The sequence below is a fragment of the Gymnoscopelus microlampas genome, assembly GCF_963454915.1.
Source record: "Gymnoscopelus microlampas genome assembly, chromosome: 19".
NCBI lineage: Eukaryota > Metazoa > Chordata > Actinopteri > Myctophiformes > Myctophidae > Gymnoscopelus > Gymnoscopelus microlampas.
The window spans coordinates 47,892,383-47,912,066 of NC_139956.1; the positions used below are offsets into that span (position 1 = coordinate 47,892,383).

Consider the following 19,684-nt stretch of genomic DNA (forward strand, 5'->3'; position numbering starts at 1 on the left):
CGAAACTCGGCCATATGGTAGATGGTCATGAAAAACGATCAAGAAATAATTCTCACAATCTTTCGTCCAAAGGTGGCGCTATAGCACTCAATTGAAAATGCCAACTTTGACCAGGTACAACTCATGCCCTGTTTGACCTACAGCCATGAAACTTGGATACACATATGCGTCTCCTCATGCTGAACAACTTTCACCCTCTGACTTTTGACCTCTGACCTTTAGATCTCCCACCATTTTGAATTATATGTAAAACAGTCATTGGCTCCTAACTTCTGCATTTTTTCACTTATGGAAAATCCGTTGGAAGTTTTTGTAGGCAGTGGTCCAAAGTTCAAGTGTTAAACGTTTCGTGCAGATTGCTCAAAACTCCCAGGAGGAGATAGATTTTAACTATTACAGTTTTATGAAAATTATTCATCTGTGCCTAAAACATACATGCAGACTCACATTTCTTTGAAACTTAGCAGAAATGTACAGGGTCATTCCAAATATCACTGAAACCAATCTCACTCCAATTGGCCAAAAGGGGGCGCTATAGCAATTTTTTGAAAAGGCAGACTTTAAACAGGCATAAGTCATGCCTCGTTTGGCCGAAAGTCGTGAAACTTGCTTACACATGTGCCTTGACTCATGAGGAACACACGTATCGATTTGACCATTAAGCTCCGCCCTTAGATTGTCCGCAATTTTGAGCAGTTTGAAAAATACTTGTTTTTGCCAGTTCTGGCTTAACCGTGCATACGCTTTTTACGAAACTCGGCCATATGGTAGATGCTCATGAAAAACTACCAGGAAATAATTCTCACACTCATTCGTCAAAGGGTGGCGCTATAGCACTCAATTGAAAGTGCCAACTTTGAACAGGTACAACTCATGTCCTGTTTGACCTACAACCATGAAACTTCGATACACACATGCGTCTCTTCATGCCCGACAACTTTCGTGGTCTGACTTTTGACCTCTGACCTTTAGATCGCCCACCATTTTGAATTATATGAAAAACAGCCATTGGCTCATAACTTCTGCATTTTTTCACTTATGGAAAATCCGCCGCTTTTGTTTTGTCGGCAAAGGTCCTAAATTCATGTGTAAAATGTTTCGTGCAGATTACTCAAAAATCCCAGGAGGAAATAGATTTGAACTATTGCAGTTTTATGAAAATTATTCATCTGCCCCTAACACATACATGCAAGACTCACATTTCTTTGAAACGTTGCAATGTAGAGAGTCATTCCAAATATCACTGAAACCAATCTCACTCCAATTGGCCAAAGGGGGGCGCTATAGCAATTTTTTGAAAATACAAACTTTAAACAGGCAAAAGTCATGCCTCGTTTGGCCGAAAGTCGTGAAACTTGCTTACACTTGTGCCTTGACTCATGAGGAACACATCTATCGCTTTGACCAGTAAGCTCCGCCCTTAGATTGTCCGCAATTTTGAGCAGTTTGAAAAACATTAAGTGATCCAACTGAATTTTCTCCCCCGCGGAGCAGCTTGCCTGTCATCTAAACAGGACAGGCAGGCTTGGATGGATACAGGCAAATTCAAGCGCTCCCACTCACTCTAACTTGAGAAAGTGAAAGTTGCCAGAGAGAGAGCAGTGATGATTGGTTAACAGGGGGTAAAATGTCAGCCTAAGCCAATCAGAGACAGAGTTGGGCGGGTCTTGCCACACACACACACACACACACACACACACACACACACACACACACACACACACACACACAGTCTCAGCTGAGCAAAAGCGCAGCGTTAGTTTGCAGCTTGGAAATATAACCATTATTTAGAATTTGTGGAGATAAAGGGCGCTAAAGACATTGCAGTGACAGAAAACATTGTCCACATCGAGTAACATCAATGCTAATCTCCTGAAGCACCTAACTAAAGCAGGGACGCGGGAAGTGGGGTGCTGAGGGTGCTGCAGCACCCCCTGCCGTTGTGAGGGAAAAAAATTAAATCACATAACCCTAATCCAACCCTAACCCTAACCCTAAAACCGACATAAAGTAACAAAAAAAGTCACTTTATCCGCGGGAGACCCGAAAAAAATCGCGCGCGCGCACGAGGGACCCATGCACGCGCGCTGCGCGCCCGTGCATGTGTCCCGTTTACCAGCACCCCTTGCTCTAAAGTACTTCCCGCGTCCCTGAACTAAAGTACATGGGGTTATAAAACTAGTCGCCAAAGAAGACTCCACCAGCAGTGATGGAGCCAAAAAACGACGGCCAAAAAACGATTTTTTAAAATCGCCACAGCATGTCACCCAGACTCAACTAAACAGATTGATTGGCAGGTATGTTGTTGAGGAGGACATGCTTCCCATCGCAACGGTTGAGTTTATTGCCTTCAGAGAACTAGTCAGCAAAATAGCAGTGAAAGCAGCAGGGCCACTACTGTGCAGAAAGACGTTTAATTGTTCCACTACGTTTCATAATGACTACAATGGTCTTTTCTCTCACTGTGCCACAGAGCAACACTAAAACTCTCTCTCTCTCTCTTTGTGTGTGTGTGTGTGTGTGTGTGTGTGTGTGTGTGTGTGTGTGTGTGTGTGTGTGTGTGTGTGTGTGTGTGTGTGTGTGTGTGTGTGTGTGTGTGTGTGTGTGTGTGTTTGTGTGTGTAATACAGTACACTGGCATAAGTGTGAGAGGTTTTTTATTTAAAAAAAAAAAAAAAGGTTTTGTCAGTTAAATTAAGGCCACTCACATCTATATGCAAATGACATCAAATTCATTCAAACTGATAACTGACTGGGGACGGAGTGTGGGAGATAGGTGGGTAAGGGTTATTGTATTGCTTTGAGTGTAATGATCATTACATCCTGATGTGAAAGAAAATATTTCTAAAGAAGAAGAAACAAATAAACGTTTTTATGTATAGCCTATCAAATAATATATAAATAATATATATATATTTTTTTTTTAATACATTTTTTCTTATTTAAAAAAAAAGTAAAGTAAAGTAACTAGTTACTAGTTACTTTCATAATTTAGTAACCTGTAAAGTAACGAAATTACATTTTTGGAGCAGTAACTAATAACTATAACTAGTTACTTTTTAAAAGTAACTTGCCCAACACTGCTCATGAGTCAAGGCACAAGTGTAAGCAAGTTTCACGACTTTCGGCCAAACGAGGCATGACTTTTGCCTGTTTAAAGTTTGCATTTTCAAAAAATTGCTATAGCGCCCCCCTTTGGCCAATTGGAGTGAGATTGGTTTCAGTGATATTTGGAATGACTCTCTACATTACTGCAACGTTTCAAAGAAATGTGAGTCTTGCATGTATGTGTTAGGGGCAGATGAATAATTTTCATAAAACTGCAATAGTTAAAATCTATGGAATCCTGGGATTTTGGAGTAATCTGCACGAAACGTTTAACACTTGAACTTTGGACCTCTGCCGACATAATGATGGGAGCGGATTTTCCATAAGTGAAAAAATGCAGAAGTTAGGAGCCAATGGCTGTTTTTCATATAATTCAAAATGGTGGGCGATCTAAAGGTCAGAGGTCAAAAGTCAGACCACAAAAGTTGTCGGGCATGAAGAGACGCATGTGTGTATCGAAGTTTCATGGTTGTAGGTCAAACAGGGCATGAGTTGTACCTGTTCAAAGTTGGCACTTTCAATTGAGTGCTATAGCGCCACCCTTTGACGAATGAGTGTGAGAATTATTTCCTGGTAGTTTTTCATGAGCATCTATCATATGGCCGAGTTTCGTAAAAAGCGTATGCACGGTTAAGCCAGAACTGGCAAAAACAAGTATTTTTCAAACTGCTCAAAATTGCGGAAAATCTAAGGGCGGAGCTTAATGGTCAAATCAATACATGTGTTCCTCATGAGTCAAGGCACATGTGTAAGCAAGTTTCACGACTTTCGGCCAAACGAGGCATGACTTATGCCTGTTTAAAGTCTGCCTTTTCAAAAAATTGCTATAGCGCCCCCCTTTGGCCAATTGGAGTAAGATTGGTTTCAGTGATATTTGGAATGACCCTGTACATTTCTGCAAAGTTTCAAAGAAATGTGAGTCTGCATGTATGTTTTAGGCGCAGATGAATAATTTTCATAAAACTGCAATAGTTAAAATCTATGGAATCCTAGGATTTTGGAGCAATCTGCACGAAACGTTTAACACTTGAACTTTGGACCTCTGCCCACAACTTCTAGGCGGCGGAATTTCAAGTGAAAAAATGCAGAAGTTAGGAGCCAATGACTGTTTTTCATATAATTCAAAATGGTGGGAGATCTAAAGGTCAGAGTGTGAAAGTTGTTCAGCATGAGGAGACGCATATGTGTATCCAAGTTTCATGGCTGTAGGTCAAACAGGGCATGAGTTGTACCTGTTCAAAGTTGGCATTTTCAATTGAGTGCTATAGCGCCACCTTTGGACGAGAGATTGTGAGAATTATTTTTTGATCGTTTTTCATGACCATCTACCATATGGCCGAGTTTCGTAAAAAGCGACTGCACGGTTCAGCCAGAACTGCGAAAAGAAGAAGAAGAAGAAGAAGAAGTGACAGAATACTGCCAATAACAAAACAGGTCCAGAGCTGAGCTCTGGCCCTGTAAAAATAACACTTTGACCCCAAAGTGCAGAAATCAATCAAAATGCTGCCCCTCCCCCAACATTTTAAATAATGGCAACACTAGAATAGATGCATTAAAGCAAAGAGTTTTCCAACTGGTGTTCCGTGAAAGTATTGCATGTGGTCCCTGACCATGCATTTAGTAATGTAGGAAAGTGAAGATTTGTATGTGTAGTTTTTTTCTCGACCTGATTGACCAATCAGAATCAAGCATTCAACGTGTTCGTGAACGTGTTGAATGTCCAGTAACCTTTGGTTCCAAAAGCGAGGATAGATATAAAGGAAGTTTACGCTTCGGGGGAACTGGGCAGCGTGGCCATCGACAATTTACTAAAATGAAATGTCTAGGTTAATCAAATATCAAATGTGTGGGCCCCTCCTCTGTATTTACAGCAGTGATTCTCGCTGGGTTTGAGGCCCTGACAAAGGCTCCAAGGGCTCTTGGGGCCCTTGAAGGAGTTTACCACACAAGGCCTTATAAATAAAGATTGTGACCTTAACCTTTGACCTATCGACAGCAGTGTCCAACTGGGACATATCCTCCTGGTTTCTCTGTACACCATGGGTCTTCAACAGGGGGTCCAGGACCCCTAGTGGGTCCACAGAGTTACTACAGGGGGGCTGCCAAATTACTACAGGGGGGCTGCCAACCCTATCCCGTCAAAAATAGCCGATCTACAAGCTCACAATGCGCCACAGCGCAACTCCGTTGTCCAACTTGTCCCTGGTTCGTCTCTCAATTGGCAATAGAGAGCCCGCCTGGGATGCCGGACGTCCCAGGTTTGATTCCAGGCCTCAGCCATGTGTCAAAGTTTCCCTGAGCAAAACACTAACTCCAGTGCAGTCATTGAGGTTTTTACATCCCTGCTCAAAACTTACTTATTTTCCCTTGCTTTTAATCATATATGAGCATGTTTGCTAATGTTTATTGCTTTTTTGTTTCCATGTGTAATGTATGTCTGTGTGTATATGATTCTTTTGATGTTCAGTGGTTTTGTTTCTTTCTGTGCAGCACTTTGGGCAATCTTTGGTTGTATGTAAATGTGCTAATATGAATAAAGTTTGATTTGATTTGAACTGCTTCCTCCTCTGCGCTATAACTTGTCTATCCAAAACTAAATATTCAACTTGATGTTCACAGATAGAACACGATACAGAGAGGGGAAACTTTTGGCAAATATATTTGTTTCCTTGTCACACAACGTCCACCATCATAGTGTGGTTTTCTTCCTCATACACTCACTGTTTCACAGTGCAGAACATGGATTATTGGATTTTTTTTTAAGCTTCACACATGCAACATGGACATTCTACTATCAATCATGTTTTACACAGTTCTCTCTCTTGACAAACTGGCTATTCAACTTGATGTTCAGTTGATAGATAGAGACAGAGGGGGATTTATATTTTATTTTTTGCAAATTTGTTTCCTTGTCATTCAACCTCCACCATCAGTTTGATACTCTTCCTCATAACTTCACCATGTTTTCGCCTCAAACTGTGCTGTATTTATTAGTGCCAGTTTACTTCTCTTGTTCACCAGCTATATAACACCAGCTTATTTTATTTCATATTATTTGATTTGATTTGCTGTAGCAAAACAGCATAAATAAGCATATATATATATATATAAATCTATTCCACGTTCCCCCAGTAAATTCTGTCAATTTCCAGCACTGGTTACTACACTCTAATAAAGGTATATCTGGGCAGCCATAGCTGAATGTTTAGAGAGCCTGCCCGGGAAGCCAGAGGTCCCAGGTTTCATTCCAGACCTCAGCCATGTGTCAAAGTGTCCCTGAGCAAGACACTTGACCCCTGACTCCCTGAGGCGCTGCCCCCGTAGCGCCCACTGCTCCTGTTACTTAGGATGTGTTAAATGCAGAGAACATTTAACTGTTATATATATTATATGTGTCACTGTATATGCAAATATACAGTGACACATACCACAAAGGAGTGTGGACTATTATTATTTTATTTTGCTTTAAAATATGTACTGCTTCAACTAACTACCTACCTGTTCAATTCTTATTTTTGTCTTTATTACATTTTTGCAGTGATGGAACAAGTATTAACATTTCTGAATACTTTTGTACCAGATGGAACAAGACGGTTGCCAGTTTCCTTCTCTTATCCACCAGTTCTATAACAACAGTTATAATTTTGTTTCATTTTATGGAGGTACACGACTAACAGCTAATAGCAAAACTAGCAAAAAATCATGAATAACTAGAAAAAGTGCTCCTCGGAGCACAGGTCTCCGCCAGGTCAGGTAGGTTATTGTGGCCTCCTGGTGGCGCTATAATAGCTAGGCCAATGTGAAGGGTGCTAATTATTCTTAGGCCTTTCAATCGGACACTAGCCTCGGAAACCCAGCCTTTTTTTTTGTTTCAAAAGAAAAAAAGTCTGGGCGAACGGTGCAGGAACGATGGTCTTAGGACCTTGTTAACTCCTAACCAACCAGAGTGCAGAGGGGCGTCGCTCTAAATTTGGTGACGTCAGCCTGCTCCATGCACAGACCGGGGGGGAGGGGGGGAGGGGAGGGGAGGCGGGGACATAGATTGGTGAAGCAATAGGAGGCGCCGCACTGCTCCGGGCGCCTGGGTTTGGCTCCGCCCTTCGAGACCATGGATGGGGCTCGTTCTCTCAGTCTAATCGGACACTGCATTCATGATTTGAGGCATTTTGTTCGAAAAATGTGTTTTGCTAAATTAGACCTGCTGGTGGCGCTATAACAGGCCAATGTGAAAAGGGTGGCATTTCTTCCTCGGCCTAGTGGGAATCTATGTGCAAAATGTCATGGAAAATCGGACAGATCACAAGACTATAGAGATACTGTGTATCGATTTGCGTGAGGTTTGGACAAAATCTGTAGGAGTGATATCCAAAAATTAGTTTAGCACAAATTGGCCTACTGGTGGTGCTATAACAGGCCGATCTGAAAAATTAAAACCTTTTAAACCTTTAACACCTTTAAAACCTTTAACTCTTTGACTGCCAGAGTAATAGTGCAATATGTGACGCTACTGCCATACAATCTTGTTCTTTGATTAACTTTATTGATCACCTTTAATGCCATGCTTTTACCTTACCAGTTTGTTGTCAAGTATATACAGCCCAAATAGGTAATAAGGCTGCATAGGTCTACTCTAGGGAGTCAGTATTAAGGGCGCAAAATAAACTCACCAAAGGACCATGGTCAGGGATTTCTATAGAGTGCACGTTTCCAATGGGCTTTCAATTGGGCCCATTGGAGGCACCACCTCTGCAAAGAGTTTCCCCCAGAACTTCCTCGTGTCCAGATGGCTGCACCTCACGACTGACACATCACTGTGTAGACAGTCTGGCAGAGATCTGTTCTCTGAGGAGCGCCCTTTTCTAGTTCAAAACTGTGTTAGCAGAGGATGGTTTCGATCCATGGACCTCTGGGTTATGGGCCCAGCACACCGCTGCGCCACTCTGCGATGGGACCTCAAACCCATTATCCCTGGTTTAGGAGGCCAGTGCCTTATCCATTAGGCTACCGGGGCTGCAACAGGGGCTACCACTGCCTGTATTCTACTGTTCATGTGTTCATTCCTACATTCAGTCACAAGTGGACAAACCACTATAGCAGAGGTGTCAGTGAAGCATACTTTCGAATCACACCGCACTCTATCCAAAGTGCCTTTTAGATCACCTTTTAAAACACCATTCTGTTTGCTGCTGCTTTTAACAGTTATTTCCCCCCTTTCTCTTCTGGATGATTTTCCTATGAATGGAAGTTTAATTGAACTGTTTACTGTAACTCTACATATTTTTATTTCTACTCGTTTATTTGCATAGTATTGTATAGCACTATGGCTTGTTTCCATTGGGGTCCTTTAAAAGGCACTTCGGATAGAGTGCGGTGTGATTCGAAAGCACGTGTCAGTGAAAGAGAGAGAAAAAGAGGCAGTGGTGGAAAGTAACTCAGTAAGGCATTAGGAAGTCAGTTATAAAGCTGCATGAGGCAGTATGGAGGCAGTGATAACACAGTAATATAAGGCAGTATTATAAGGCAGTATAAATAATAACGCTGTCATAAGGTTGCGTAAGGCAGTATGTATTCACTAATAAGGCTGCATAAGGCAGTAGGGATGTCAGTAATAAGGCTGCATAAGCCAGTAGGGATATCAGTAATAAGGCAGCATAAGGCATTAGAGGGTTAGTAATAAGGCTGCATGAGGCAATATGGAGTGAGTAATAACACAGTATAATGGCTGCATGAGGTGGTAGGGATTCAGTAATAACGCAGTAATACGGCTGCATAAGGCAGTAGGGAGTCAATAATAAGGCTGCATAAGCCAGTAGGGATGTCAGTAATAAGGCAGCATAAGGCATTAGAGGGTTAGTAATAACGCTGCATGAGGCAATATGGAGTGAGTAATAACACAGTAATGTGGCTGCATGAGGCGGTAGGGATTCAGTAATAACGCAGTAATACGGCTGCACAAGGCAGTAGGGAGTCAATAATAATTAATATTATTATAATAATAATAATAATTATTATTATTATTATTATTATTATGTAGGGTATATTTATTTTATAGAGTCTTCTAATCTTCATGTTTTAATGTTTTTTTCCCTTCTTTTTTTCTCACTCAGCTGATTATGCATTGAGGTTGGTCGGTGGCCCAAACAACTGTTCTGGCAGAGTGGAGATCTACTATAATGGCAGCTGGGGGACGGCGTGTGACAATCGTTGGGACATGAGTGACGCTAAGGTGGTGTGTAAAGAGTTGGACTGTGGATGGGCCCAGGCAGCACCACGGTCGGCCCACTTCGGACAGGGTGAAGGGAACATCTGGCTGGATTATGTTGAGTGTGCAGGCACTGAATCTAGTTTATCACGGTGCGACATGCACCATCTAGCGTTTGGAATCAACAGCTGTGGTCACCATAACGATGCTGGAGTTGTTTGTTCGGGTAAATATTAATACATAATTATAATATTATTAACTGCAGTGTTTGTATGTGTGATGGCATTTGTTAAAGGTCTAGTCTAGTGAAATGAAAAATATGATTTTATTTTTATTTTTTTGCATAACCGTGGTCATCACTTGGACATACCTAACAATAGATGCCCAAAAATATATAAAAAAAACATTCTTATGTATTTTTATATCAAAAGTCCCTAAAAAGCCTATATTAGTTACTTCTTGTGAACGAAAACGTGCTGCGTGATGACATAGATCAACTTTCATGAATATAAATGAATCTTGATTTTGTTCACCTGTGTGATTCCCATAGCTGCACGTTCCTCCAACCACAGCTGATTTTAATTACAGAGCTACTCCGTTTTGAATCTCAGTCAAGATGATATCCTGACGGTGTATTAGTCATTGTAAACTTAATCAGCAAAATACTAAAATATGTATCTGAAAACATTTTAGGTTAGAAATAAGCAACTTGGCAACAAACATTCTGCACAGTGGCCGTCTCTTCTCCCTTGGCCAGCCTGCTCCTGCAGGCTACAAACAAAAACACTGCGTACCACGTGAGTGAGATTCTACCGTGCCATAGCCTGAAGGGATGTGGTGGATTGGTTGCAAGGCTGTTTCAGACTGAAACTTCAAAATAAAATGACCAAAAATGTCATTGCACTGGACCTTTAAAATTGCATTGCATGTCTGAATTAAACTCCTGGAGTTGATCATGGTTCTTGTGGTGACAGCAGCTTTATTCTTCTCTGCATTAATAGCACACAGTATAATGAGATACAAGGATACAAGAAAGAAAAAAGATTTAAAAAAAAAGACTAAACTAAAAAGGTAACAACATATTTATACATGAATGGTGGTGGTGCTAACCTTCTGCAGAAGGTTAAAGACGGGGTGCCGTGATTTTCAGTGATCCCCCCCCCCCCCCCCCCCTAAAACATAATCATCAGGTATTATGGTTATACTAGGAGGACGATTTTTTTCAAAAAAGTGTACAGAAATTGTTAAAATTATGTTTTTATGTGGACACGCCTCCAGTTCATTAACACATTGACCGCCAGAGGTTAATCTCATAATGTACTCACCAGTGCCAACGTTTTATTGATGTTTTTTGTTTTTTTCACGTCGCCATAGATCTTGTTAAAATCCTTAGAATTGAGCTGTGCACTGTTTGTAAACATCGTGGAAATCTGCCTGGTTCGAGCAGTGAAAACCACGTGTCAAACAGAGCCGCCATGTTGTAGTTAGAACGGTCACCGAGGAGAAAAAACTACAAGGAGAAAATGGGGTTTCAGTTTCGTCATTAGAACGAGGGCCGACGGGATCGGCAAAACCGGATCCCGAATAATTCTGCTTCCGGTGGTGTTACAATGAAATGTCCGTATTGAAAATTGAAAAAAAGGAAAAAGCACCACAGCCCGTAGGCTACGGGATCGGCGATTTATGGTTGGATTTATCGGCCCGTAGGCTACGGGCCTGGCAGTGGTAGTGTTAAGTATACCTGGTTCTCACCTTAGCACCTCCTCCACCACTTTAGCACCACCCACCTGTCCTAGTCCCTCCTCCTCCTCATGCCCACACCTGTTGTGTTATGATAATGAGGGGGAGGGTATGTTTTTACTATGTCACTAAAGCGCTGTTTCTCTATTTGCACGTTTGACCCTCAAGGTTTCAGCCTCCAGGAAGAAACTCCAAGTCAGAGAAGACATAAAACACCATAAAACCACCACCGGGGGGCTTAATGAAGTTCTATCAACCGCATAGACACATGAAAAACAGAAAAAGTGCAAAAACATGGCACCAGCTCTTTAATATTTTCTGAGTTGGTTTAGAAAGACAACCCACCAGGAGGACGTAGGGCCTTCGTCCTACTCCTGACTACTAATGACAAACATCACCCTCCCCCCGAACATGGAACAATTGTGTTCGCATAGACGCCCCACAGTGGACTAAAACCCACAAACTCCGAAGTGGTGGCCAGGGACTTTACCACTGCGCCACCTGAGCGTGACAACATTACGTTCATATTAGTTCATATTATTTCATACTGTACTGGAAAGATTCCTCATATTAGGATAGATATGACACTTAACATTATATTTGTGTTTTGTGGTTGCTCAGCCAAGTTAGTATACTCTATTATGAGGACAGTCCTGCATGAGTGTAGGGAATATTTATTTGATGCTGCGTTGAGTTTAAATCAGGGGTCTTCAACAGGCGGTCCGGGACCCCTAGGGGGTCCTCAGAGTTACTACAGGGGGTCCGCCAAATCTTTGTGTGATACGTTTTTTTTTACCTTATCCACTTGAACCCTAGCATCCCTTTTCTGAGGAGAACTTTAGCCAAAAATAGCAGATCTACAAGCTCACAACGCCTCGCGCTGCGAGGCGTTGTGAGCTTGTAGATCGGCTATTTTTTGGCAAAGAGGTATAGGTGTAGAGGGAAAAAAGAGCACGTAAACAAAAAAAAGATGAATCTGAAACACAATTTTATACAATATGGGGGTCCCTGCTTCATCTCTCTCTCAGCTAGGGGGTCCCTGCTTCATCTCTCTCTCAGCTAGGGGGTCCTTGGGCTGAAAACGTTGAAGACCCCTGGTTTAAATGTTGTTTCTTTCTTCTCACAGTTGATCGAGTGAGGGTGGTCAACGGCCCAAACTCCTGCTCCGGCAGAGTAGAGACGTACTACAATGACACCTGGGGGACGGTGTGTGACAGTCTCTGGGATCTGCAGGACGCCCAGGTTGTGTGTACGCAGTTAGGCTGTGGAAGGGCCCTGTCAGCACCGGGGAAGGCACAATTCGGACCGGGCAGCGGGATAATCTGGCTGAATCACGTCAGATGTGCAGGCACCGAATCCAAGCTCTCGCGGTGTCGTCATATGCCCATGGGACTCCACGACTGTGAACACAGTGACGATGCCAGTGTCGTCTGTGAGGGTAAATATGAAGGGCTGGCCATTCAAGCTTTAGTTTTGGTGGCATCAAAGTTTCAGGAGGAAAAGCAGCTTGAATCACTGTTTCCCCAAAACAGTGGGGTTGCGACCCATGTTTGGGTCGTGGACATATACATATATATATATATATTTATATATACATTTAAAAAAAAACGTATATATTATTTCAAAAGATTAAACAAAGTTTAACCCATTGAGACCTGAAGCCGATTCTACATTCTACGTCTCCTAAATCCCAACAGTTTTCTGAAAAACGTATGTTTCTATATCAGTGGTGCTCAATCTTTTTCATGTCAAGGACCCCCAAAATTATATGTATTTGGCCGCGGACCCCCATCAAAATATTTTGTTCCAGGGACCCCCCCAGAAGCAAAGATTTGAGTTTAAAATGTTTGCTTTAAAAAATATATATATATTCAAATATTTGGACACACTCGGTGCCGCGCTATGAGCTTGTATATCTGCTATTTTTGAATAGCCCAGAGTGTAAAATAATGCTTTTTAGCTCAAATCTAAAAATGACACAGTTCCAGGTCTTAATGGGTTAAACAGACAAAATCACAACGTTTCATCAATTAAAACACTATTCCAAAGTATTTCATAGATAGAATAAAAAAAAGTAGTGAAAATAGCAGATCTGCAAGCTTGCAAGCAGGCTAAGCGACGCGTTGTGAGCTTGTAGATCTGTATTTTGACTAGTTTGGGTCCCGGGCGAATGTCTAATTTCTCTTTTGGGTCTCGAGTAAAAAAAAATGCTGGTTTAAATGGTCTAACTCAAGGGTGGGCAACTTTGACGATGGAGAGGGCCACTATATTTCTACACTCACTCCAGAGGGCCACATTGCACAGAATGTCTCTCCGTATCTTAACTTTTTTCGCCAGTCTATGTCACACAAAAGTAGCAAAAATAGCCAATCTATAAGCTCAAAACGCGTCGCAGGGCGCCGCGTTTTGAGCTTGTACATCTGCTATTTTTGCTATTTTTGAATTGGAATCCAGATTATTTTTTGCTATTTTTGAATTGAAATGCTGAAAAGTTGCATTTTTATTTAATTTCAAATGCATTTAGTTATACTTATGTTAACATTATGAACTTAAATACAAATACAAAACGACAATAACATTTTAATGCTAGTCATTAAGCTACTAATATAGACTGAAGTAATTAAAGCGGGTCATGTTTGCATGTTTGGAATTGTTATAGCTGAAATCAATAATATGTCATGATTCTGACTTTAACCTGCGGGCCACATTGCATGTGGCCCCCGCGTATGGTCTAACTCAGTGATTGTCAACCGCGGTAGATGGTACAGTAAGTGTACCGCGGATACTTGCGAGGTGTACCGTGAGCTTTGAAGAACGTGTGAAACCAGCCCCTCGAGAACAATGGCGCGTCCGTCAATCGATACGGCCGTCATCCGGACCGTTTCACACTCAACCACGCCCGAGTCCATTCAGTGTAGCCGCTACACTGAATATTTGCATTCCTATGGGTGATCACTGTGATCATCACCCATAGGAATGCAAATATGTTGTTAATATTACTGTATAAAAGGGGCACAGGGTACATGCTTTGGCACTCAGTATTATTACTACAAGATGATGAGAGCTCCACCAGCTGATGGGGCTGCATCTATGACCGGGCGACACAAGGGATTTGTAAGCAGAGTAAGAGAGAAGAATCCTGGCGTCCTGGTTACGCATTGCTTTTTACACCGTGAGGCGCTGGTTGCAAAGACTTTACCAAAAGACCTCTCAGCTGTGTTGAATGATGCGGTAAGCATCGTTAACTTTATTAAAGCACGACCTTTGAAAAGCCGGCTGTTCGCCACCCTGTGCGAGGAAATGGGGGCGGAACACAAAACGCTGCTGCTGCACACCGAAGTACGGTGGCTTTCCAGAGGGAAAGTTTTGTCCCGTGTCTATGAACTGAGGGAGGAATTACAAAGCTTTCTGTCTGCTGAGCAATCCGACTATGCAGACCTGTTCGCAGATGAGTACTGGTGTGCAAGACTAGCATACATGGCGGACATTTTCACCCATATGAACGAACTGAACAGGCGAATGCAAGAAAAAGATGAGAATATCCTCACAAGCACAGATAAACTGACGGGATTTCGGGGGAGACTGAAACTCTGGCGTCAGCAGGTGGAGAAGAGCAAGCTTGCAATGTTTCCCCTCATCAACACTGGACACACAATCACTCGTGCTTTGCGTGGGGTCATTGCTGAGCATTGGAAAAGTCTCGAGGAGAGATTTGCCTTTTATTTCCCCTCAACGTCCATGGCAAACTTCGACTGGGTCCGTGACCCATTCAACGAAACTGCTGAAAACGAGAACAGTCCATTTGAGGAGCAAGAGCAGCTAGTGGAAATAAGGGAGAACCGTGGCTTATATATATATATATATATATATATATATATATATAGGTGTACCCTGGGATATTTTGGCTAAGCCAGGTGTACCTTGGCACCAAAAAGGTTGACAAACACTGATCTAGGGGTACCCTGGGATATTTTGGCTAAGCCAGGTGTACCTTGGCACCAAAAAGGTTGACAAACACTGGTCTAACTCCACAATTCATTATTAGTTAGTTCAGACTTTTTACATGCGTTCAGCCATTACTTTTAACTTGTACACTGTGTTTAGAAAGAAATAATTGAGCTTCCTTTACAGGGTCTTATTTGATATTAATGTGTATTTCACTATTCAGCAATGTACAGTGCAAGTTTCATCTCAAATATTTCTTTAATCGGTGGTGGAAAGTAACTAAGTACGTTTACTCAAGTACCGTACTTAAGTCAAATTTTGAGGTACTTTTACTTTACTGGAGTACTTAATTTACTTTCCAGTTTTCAGTACTTTTACTTCTACTCCACTACATTTCAGAGGCAAATATTGACACTTTTACTTAAGTAAAAAAAAAAAGTTATTTTTCCACCACTGTCCGTCGTGCTGCAAATTCTCATTTTTACGTTTAGTTTTTTGTTGTTTCGTCTCTCAGCTGGTTATCCAGTGAGGCTGGTCGGTGGCCCAAACTCCTGTTCCGGCAGAGTGGAGATGAAATATGGCGGCAGCAGCGGTGACGACGGCTGGGGGACGGTGTGTGACAATGGCTGGGACCTGAACGATGCCCAGGTTGTGTGTACACAGTTAGACTGTGGAAAGGCCCTGGCAGCACCTGGGAAGGCACGCTTCGCACAGGGTTCTGGAAACATCTCGTTGGATCAAGTCAACTGTTCAGGCACCGAATCGAGTCTCTCACAGTGCAGACATGCAGAGGTCGGAAAACACCACTGTCACGATGCTGGTGTTGTTTGTGACGGTAAATATAAATACATGTATCATTAACTGCAGTGTTGTTTGTTTGTATGTGTGTTGACATTTTGCTAAAATTGCATCTAGTCTGAATGAAGCTGCTGCTGATCAGGCTACTTGTGGTAACCGCTGGTTTATTCTTCTCTGCATTAAGAGGACAAAGCTCACAGAATGTCTGTTCTCTTGGACAACAGATGTTCTGTTAAAACGACATTATGATTATGTTAGCTTAGCCTGGTAAACCCTCCCTCCGGAAATCCCATTTGTAATTTATTTCAGGAGTGAGTCTGGCATGATCGCCCATTCTGCAATTTGGCTGTGGGCTGGAGTTGGGTGGGAGTAATACCGTTGACTGACAACCCCTTCAGCCAATCAGCAGTGTTCCCCTTCAGCCAGTGCATTTTTACCACCGGCCATGAGACGGCCATGCCCAAAATAGGTTGCCTTATTCGGATACATGCGTGTCACTGCCCGCCCCTGCCTGTTCTCTGAATTTCTATTTTTAAATAGGCTCATGATTAATTGACCACATATATGAAGTTAAACAACTAAATTCTATTCAAACTATATCTTAAAAGTAAATTCCGTGCCTCAAAATAGAAGTTTGAGAGCGTTTTGAAGTTTAAAATAGAGTAGAAAACACAAAAAAGATGGCTGCCGTTCGTTTTTGGTCGGCTGCACTCAGGCTGCACTCGGTTCCATTCGGGCTCACTCGAACTCGCCACCTGATTGGCCAACTTTCGCTGTCAATCACAGAACGATGAGCGACGACGCTGATAGGCTCGTCCATTTGGAGAACGGGCTAGAAACGCCCAGACAAGCCTTCAGGCCAGACTCCTTCCTGAAATCAAATGAAAATTAGATTTTCCGGAGGAAGGGGCTTTACCAGGCTAATGTTAGCTAACTGTACTGCAGAGATGTCTACTCGCAATAAAACACACAAAGAAAGTGACTAGCTGAACCAACAAATACAGTGAATCTAGTCTGCAATCCCAGGTAAACTTTTTCTGTGACCTAAAAAAAGACAAAAAATGCTCACTTACTCAGTATGGATAAGAGCATTCTGAAAAAGTACAAATTCAAAGAGGAAGAAATTCAAAGGCCACCTACAAATTGACATATCCCACTACACATGCGGCCGCCGCCTGGCACACATGAAGCGTCATGTTGCATTGAATTATTTTTCTAGTAGTTGTTTCATGAAACAAGCAAATTATGCAAAAACTGCAATAAATCTTAGGAATCTCAGGAATGCTATTGACAGAGTGTGATGTGCTTCAGTTTGGACATTTCCTGATTTCCTGTAGGGTAGTTTTACAGCCCCACTTCCACCCTTCTGCCACAAAATGAATCCATACATTTTCTCCAAACACAGACTGCATCAAATATAACTAAATATGGTAAATGATACAGTGATACCTCCCTGACAGAATCGCCAGACTCATTTATTTTATATTTTTGGAACATAGTTCCTATATTATGTGATTTTTGAAAGGGAAGAATTATTTACCAATTACCCAAGGGGTGTGGTTGATATCAGCACTTCTGTACTCTATTAGGATAGATATCATGCGTAACATTAATATTAGATGGTGTATTTCACTTTTCAGCATACATGGTGTATAGAGCGAGTTCCAGGGGGTCCCCAGCAAAATGTGTTAGTACAGCTTCACAATAATTTTAACCACTGTATCCATTTATATGTTGGCTATTCAACAATAGCAGATATACAAGGTTACAGCTTGTACAGCCGCTATTTTTGAAAGATTTTGACAAATCTCTAAAATGTTGTTATTATATTATTATTGTTATGATATTTTGGGGCTTTTATAATTTTCTTGATAGTTTTTAGTGGAGACGGACAGGGAAGGAATTTCGGAAACAGGGAGAGAGAGATGGGGAGTGACACGTAGCAAAGGTTGTCGGGATCGGGATTCGAACCCTCAATGCATTTTCAGGCTGCTTTAGAGCCTATGTGGTATGCGCCTGGACCGCTAGGCCAGCGTGCACCCCCTAAAAAATATATTTTTAAAAATATTTCTCCTCTGGAGGTCCCTGGCACAAAACCTTTTCTGATGGGGGTCCACGGTCAAATACATTATACATTTGGGGGTCCTTGACTTGAAAAAAGTTTGAGAACCACTGGTAGGCTCTATGCACAGCAGCCATATTGGAAAGAAATTGGGCCTCTTCTTACTTCCTTCACAGGTGCTACCAATGATACTAATGAAGGCTCTGTTCCATTCTGGCCAGGGTGCTGATATCGTGCATGTTGGCTCACTAGAAACACTCCATTTTGGTTTCCAAATGGCCCCTTATGGTGGGTGTGTAACTCTGAGAGTGTACAAATGGAACCATTTGTACACTCTCAGAGTTATGGGCGTCCTTGAAAATAAGACAACCACTATACCACACTAAATGGAACAGAGCCTTAATTAGTATTATTGGTGACACCTGTGAAGGAAGTAAGGAAGGGGCCCAATTAATTCCCAATATGGCTGCTGTGCATAGAGGTCACGTTTTTATGTGTTTCTTCTCACTCAATTGATGATTCAGATTATGCGGTGAGGCTGGCCGGTGGTCCAAACTCCTGTTCTGGCAGAGTAGAGGTCTACTACTCCTACATCTGGGGGACGGTGTGTGGTGAAGACTGGGATCTGAGCGATGCCGAGGTGGTGTGCAGACAGCTGGACTGTGGATGGGCCGTGTCGGCACCGGGGTCATCGACCTTTGAACGGGGATACATGAACACCTGGTTGACTGACGTCAGCTGTGCGGGCAACGCATCGAGGCTCTCGGAATGCAGACATGCAGACATTGGAAAAGGCAAATGTTATTCCAGTGAAGATGCTAGTGTTGTTTGTTCAGGTAAATATGAATATATTTCATTAGTAACTGCAGTGTTTGTGTTCATGTTGACAAATGTTAAAATTGCATCTGATCAGGCTTCTTACAGCATGTTTATACTTCTACTAGAGGTCCGGGCGGCCTACGGCCGCCCGAAACCCCTAGCCGCGCACGGGGCGCGTGTATATATGGGATGAACATTTGGGAAAAAAAAAAAAAAAAAAAAGAAGTTGTAATGTAAAAGTAAAAAAATTGAGAAAAAAATTGGGAAGAAATAATATTTTTTATGTTTCAGGGGGTCCGCGGATGTGTGCTTCCGGGTTGCATAATGATGACATCACTGTCGAATCCTTTGCTGTCATGAACCTAGCCTGGTGTGTTGACCAGTAATGATGACATCACTGGCTAATCCTTTGGTGTCATGAACCTAGCCTGGTGTGTGGAGCAGAGCAGAGCAACGTGCTCTTGTTGTTTTGGGGATTTTCAATGGCGGGCCGTCATGTTGTGTTGGCCTCGGTGGTACGCAGGGTAAGCGGTAGGAAGCTGCTTCCACTTCCGTTGTGTCCGACATTTGGTGAGTAGAATTAATTATGTTGCGAGGTGGGAACGGTGTAGTGAGGCATGCCAGGTGCCCTACGCGAAACGTAAATTCAGGCCGCCCGCCGTGGCGACAGTGTTGGCGACATGTGGTGTGACGGTGTTGTGTTTAGTCGATAACAGAGCTGTGGGGTGTGGACACCGAGGGCACGGAAGTTGCTCGCCATTTATATAGTTAGATGACTCAAACCCATTAAGACCTGAGGCCGATTCTACAAATGCCGTATGTTGCTATATGAGTGGTGCTCAAACCTTTTCATGTCAAGGACCCCCAAAATGATATGCATATTTGGCCGCAGACTCCCATCTCAAAAAATGTAGTTCCAGGGACCCCCAGAAGCAAAGATTAGAGTTAAAAATGTTCGCTTTAAAAATGTATACATATTCAAAGATTTGTCCCAAATATTCAAGGGAAAAA

At 42.4% G+C, this 19,684-nt stretch overlaps 1 protein-coding gene and 1 long non-coding RNA gene across 3 annotated transcripts in view; one reads left to right on the plus strand and one right to left on the minus strand.

Annotated features, from left to right (window-relative positions):
• LOC311035488 overlaps positions 1-19,684 on the minus strand; it is a 65,825-nt gene that overhangs the window by 40,812 nt on the left and 5,329 nt on the right. The window lies entirely within an intron of this gene.
• The window catches only part of LOC311035486 (scavenger receptor cysteine-rich domain-containing protein DMBT1-like), a 40,643-nt gene that overhangs the window by 14,280 nt on the left and 6,679 nt on the right, over positions 1-19,684 (plus strand). For both annotated transcript variants that reach the window (XM_084043726.1, XM_084043725.1), the window contains exons 3-6: positions 9,215-9,535; positions 12,176-12,487; positions 15,509-15,829; positions 18,379-18,690. In XM_084043726.1, the coding sequence (XP_083899852.1) occupies positions 9,215-9,535; positions 12,176-12,487; positions 15,509-15,829; positions 18,379-18,690 (1,266 nt within the window). The remainder of the gene's footprint in view (positions 1-9,214; positions 9,536-12,175; positions 12,488-15,508; positions 15,830-18,378; positions 18,691-19,684) is intronic.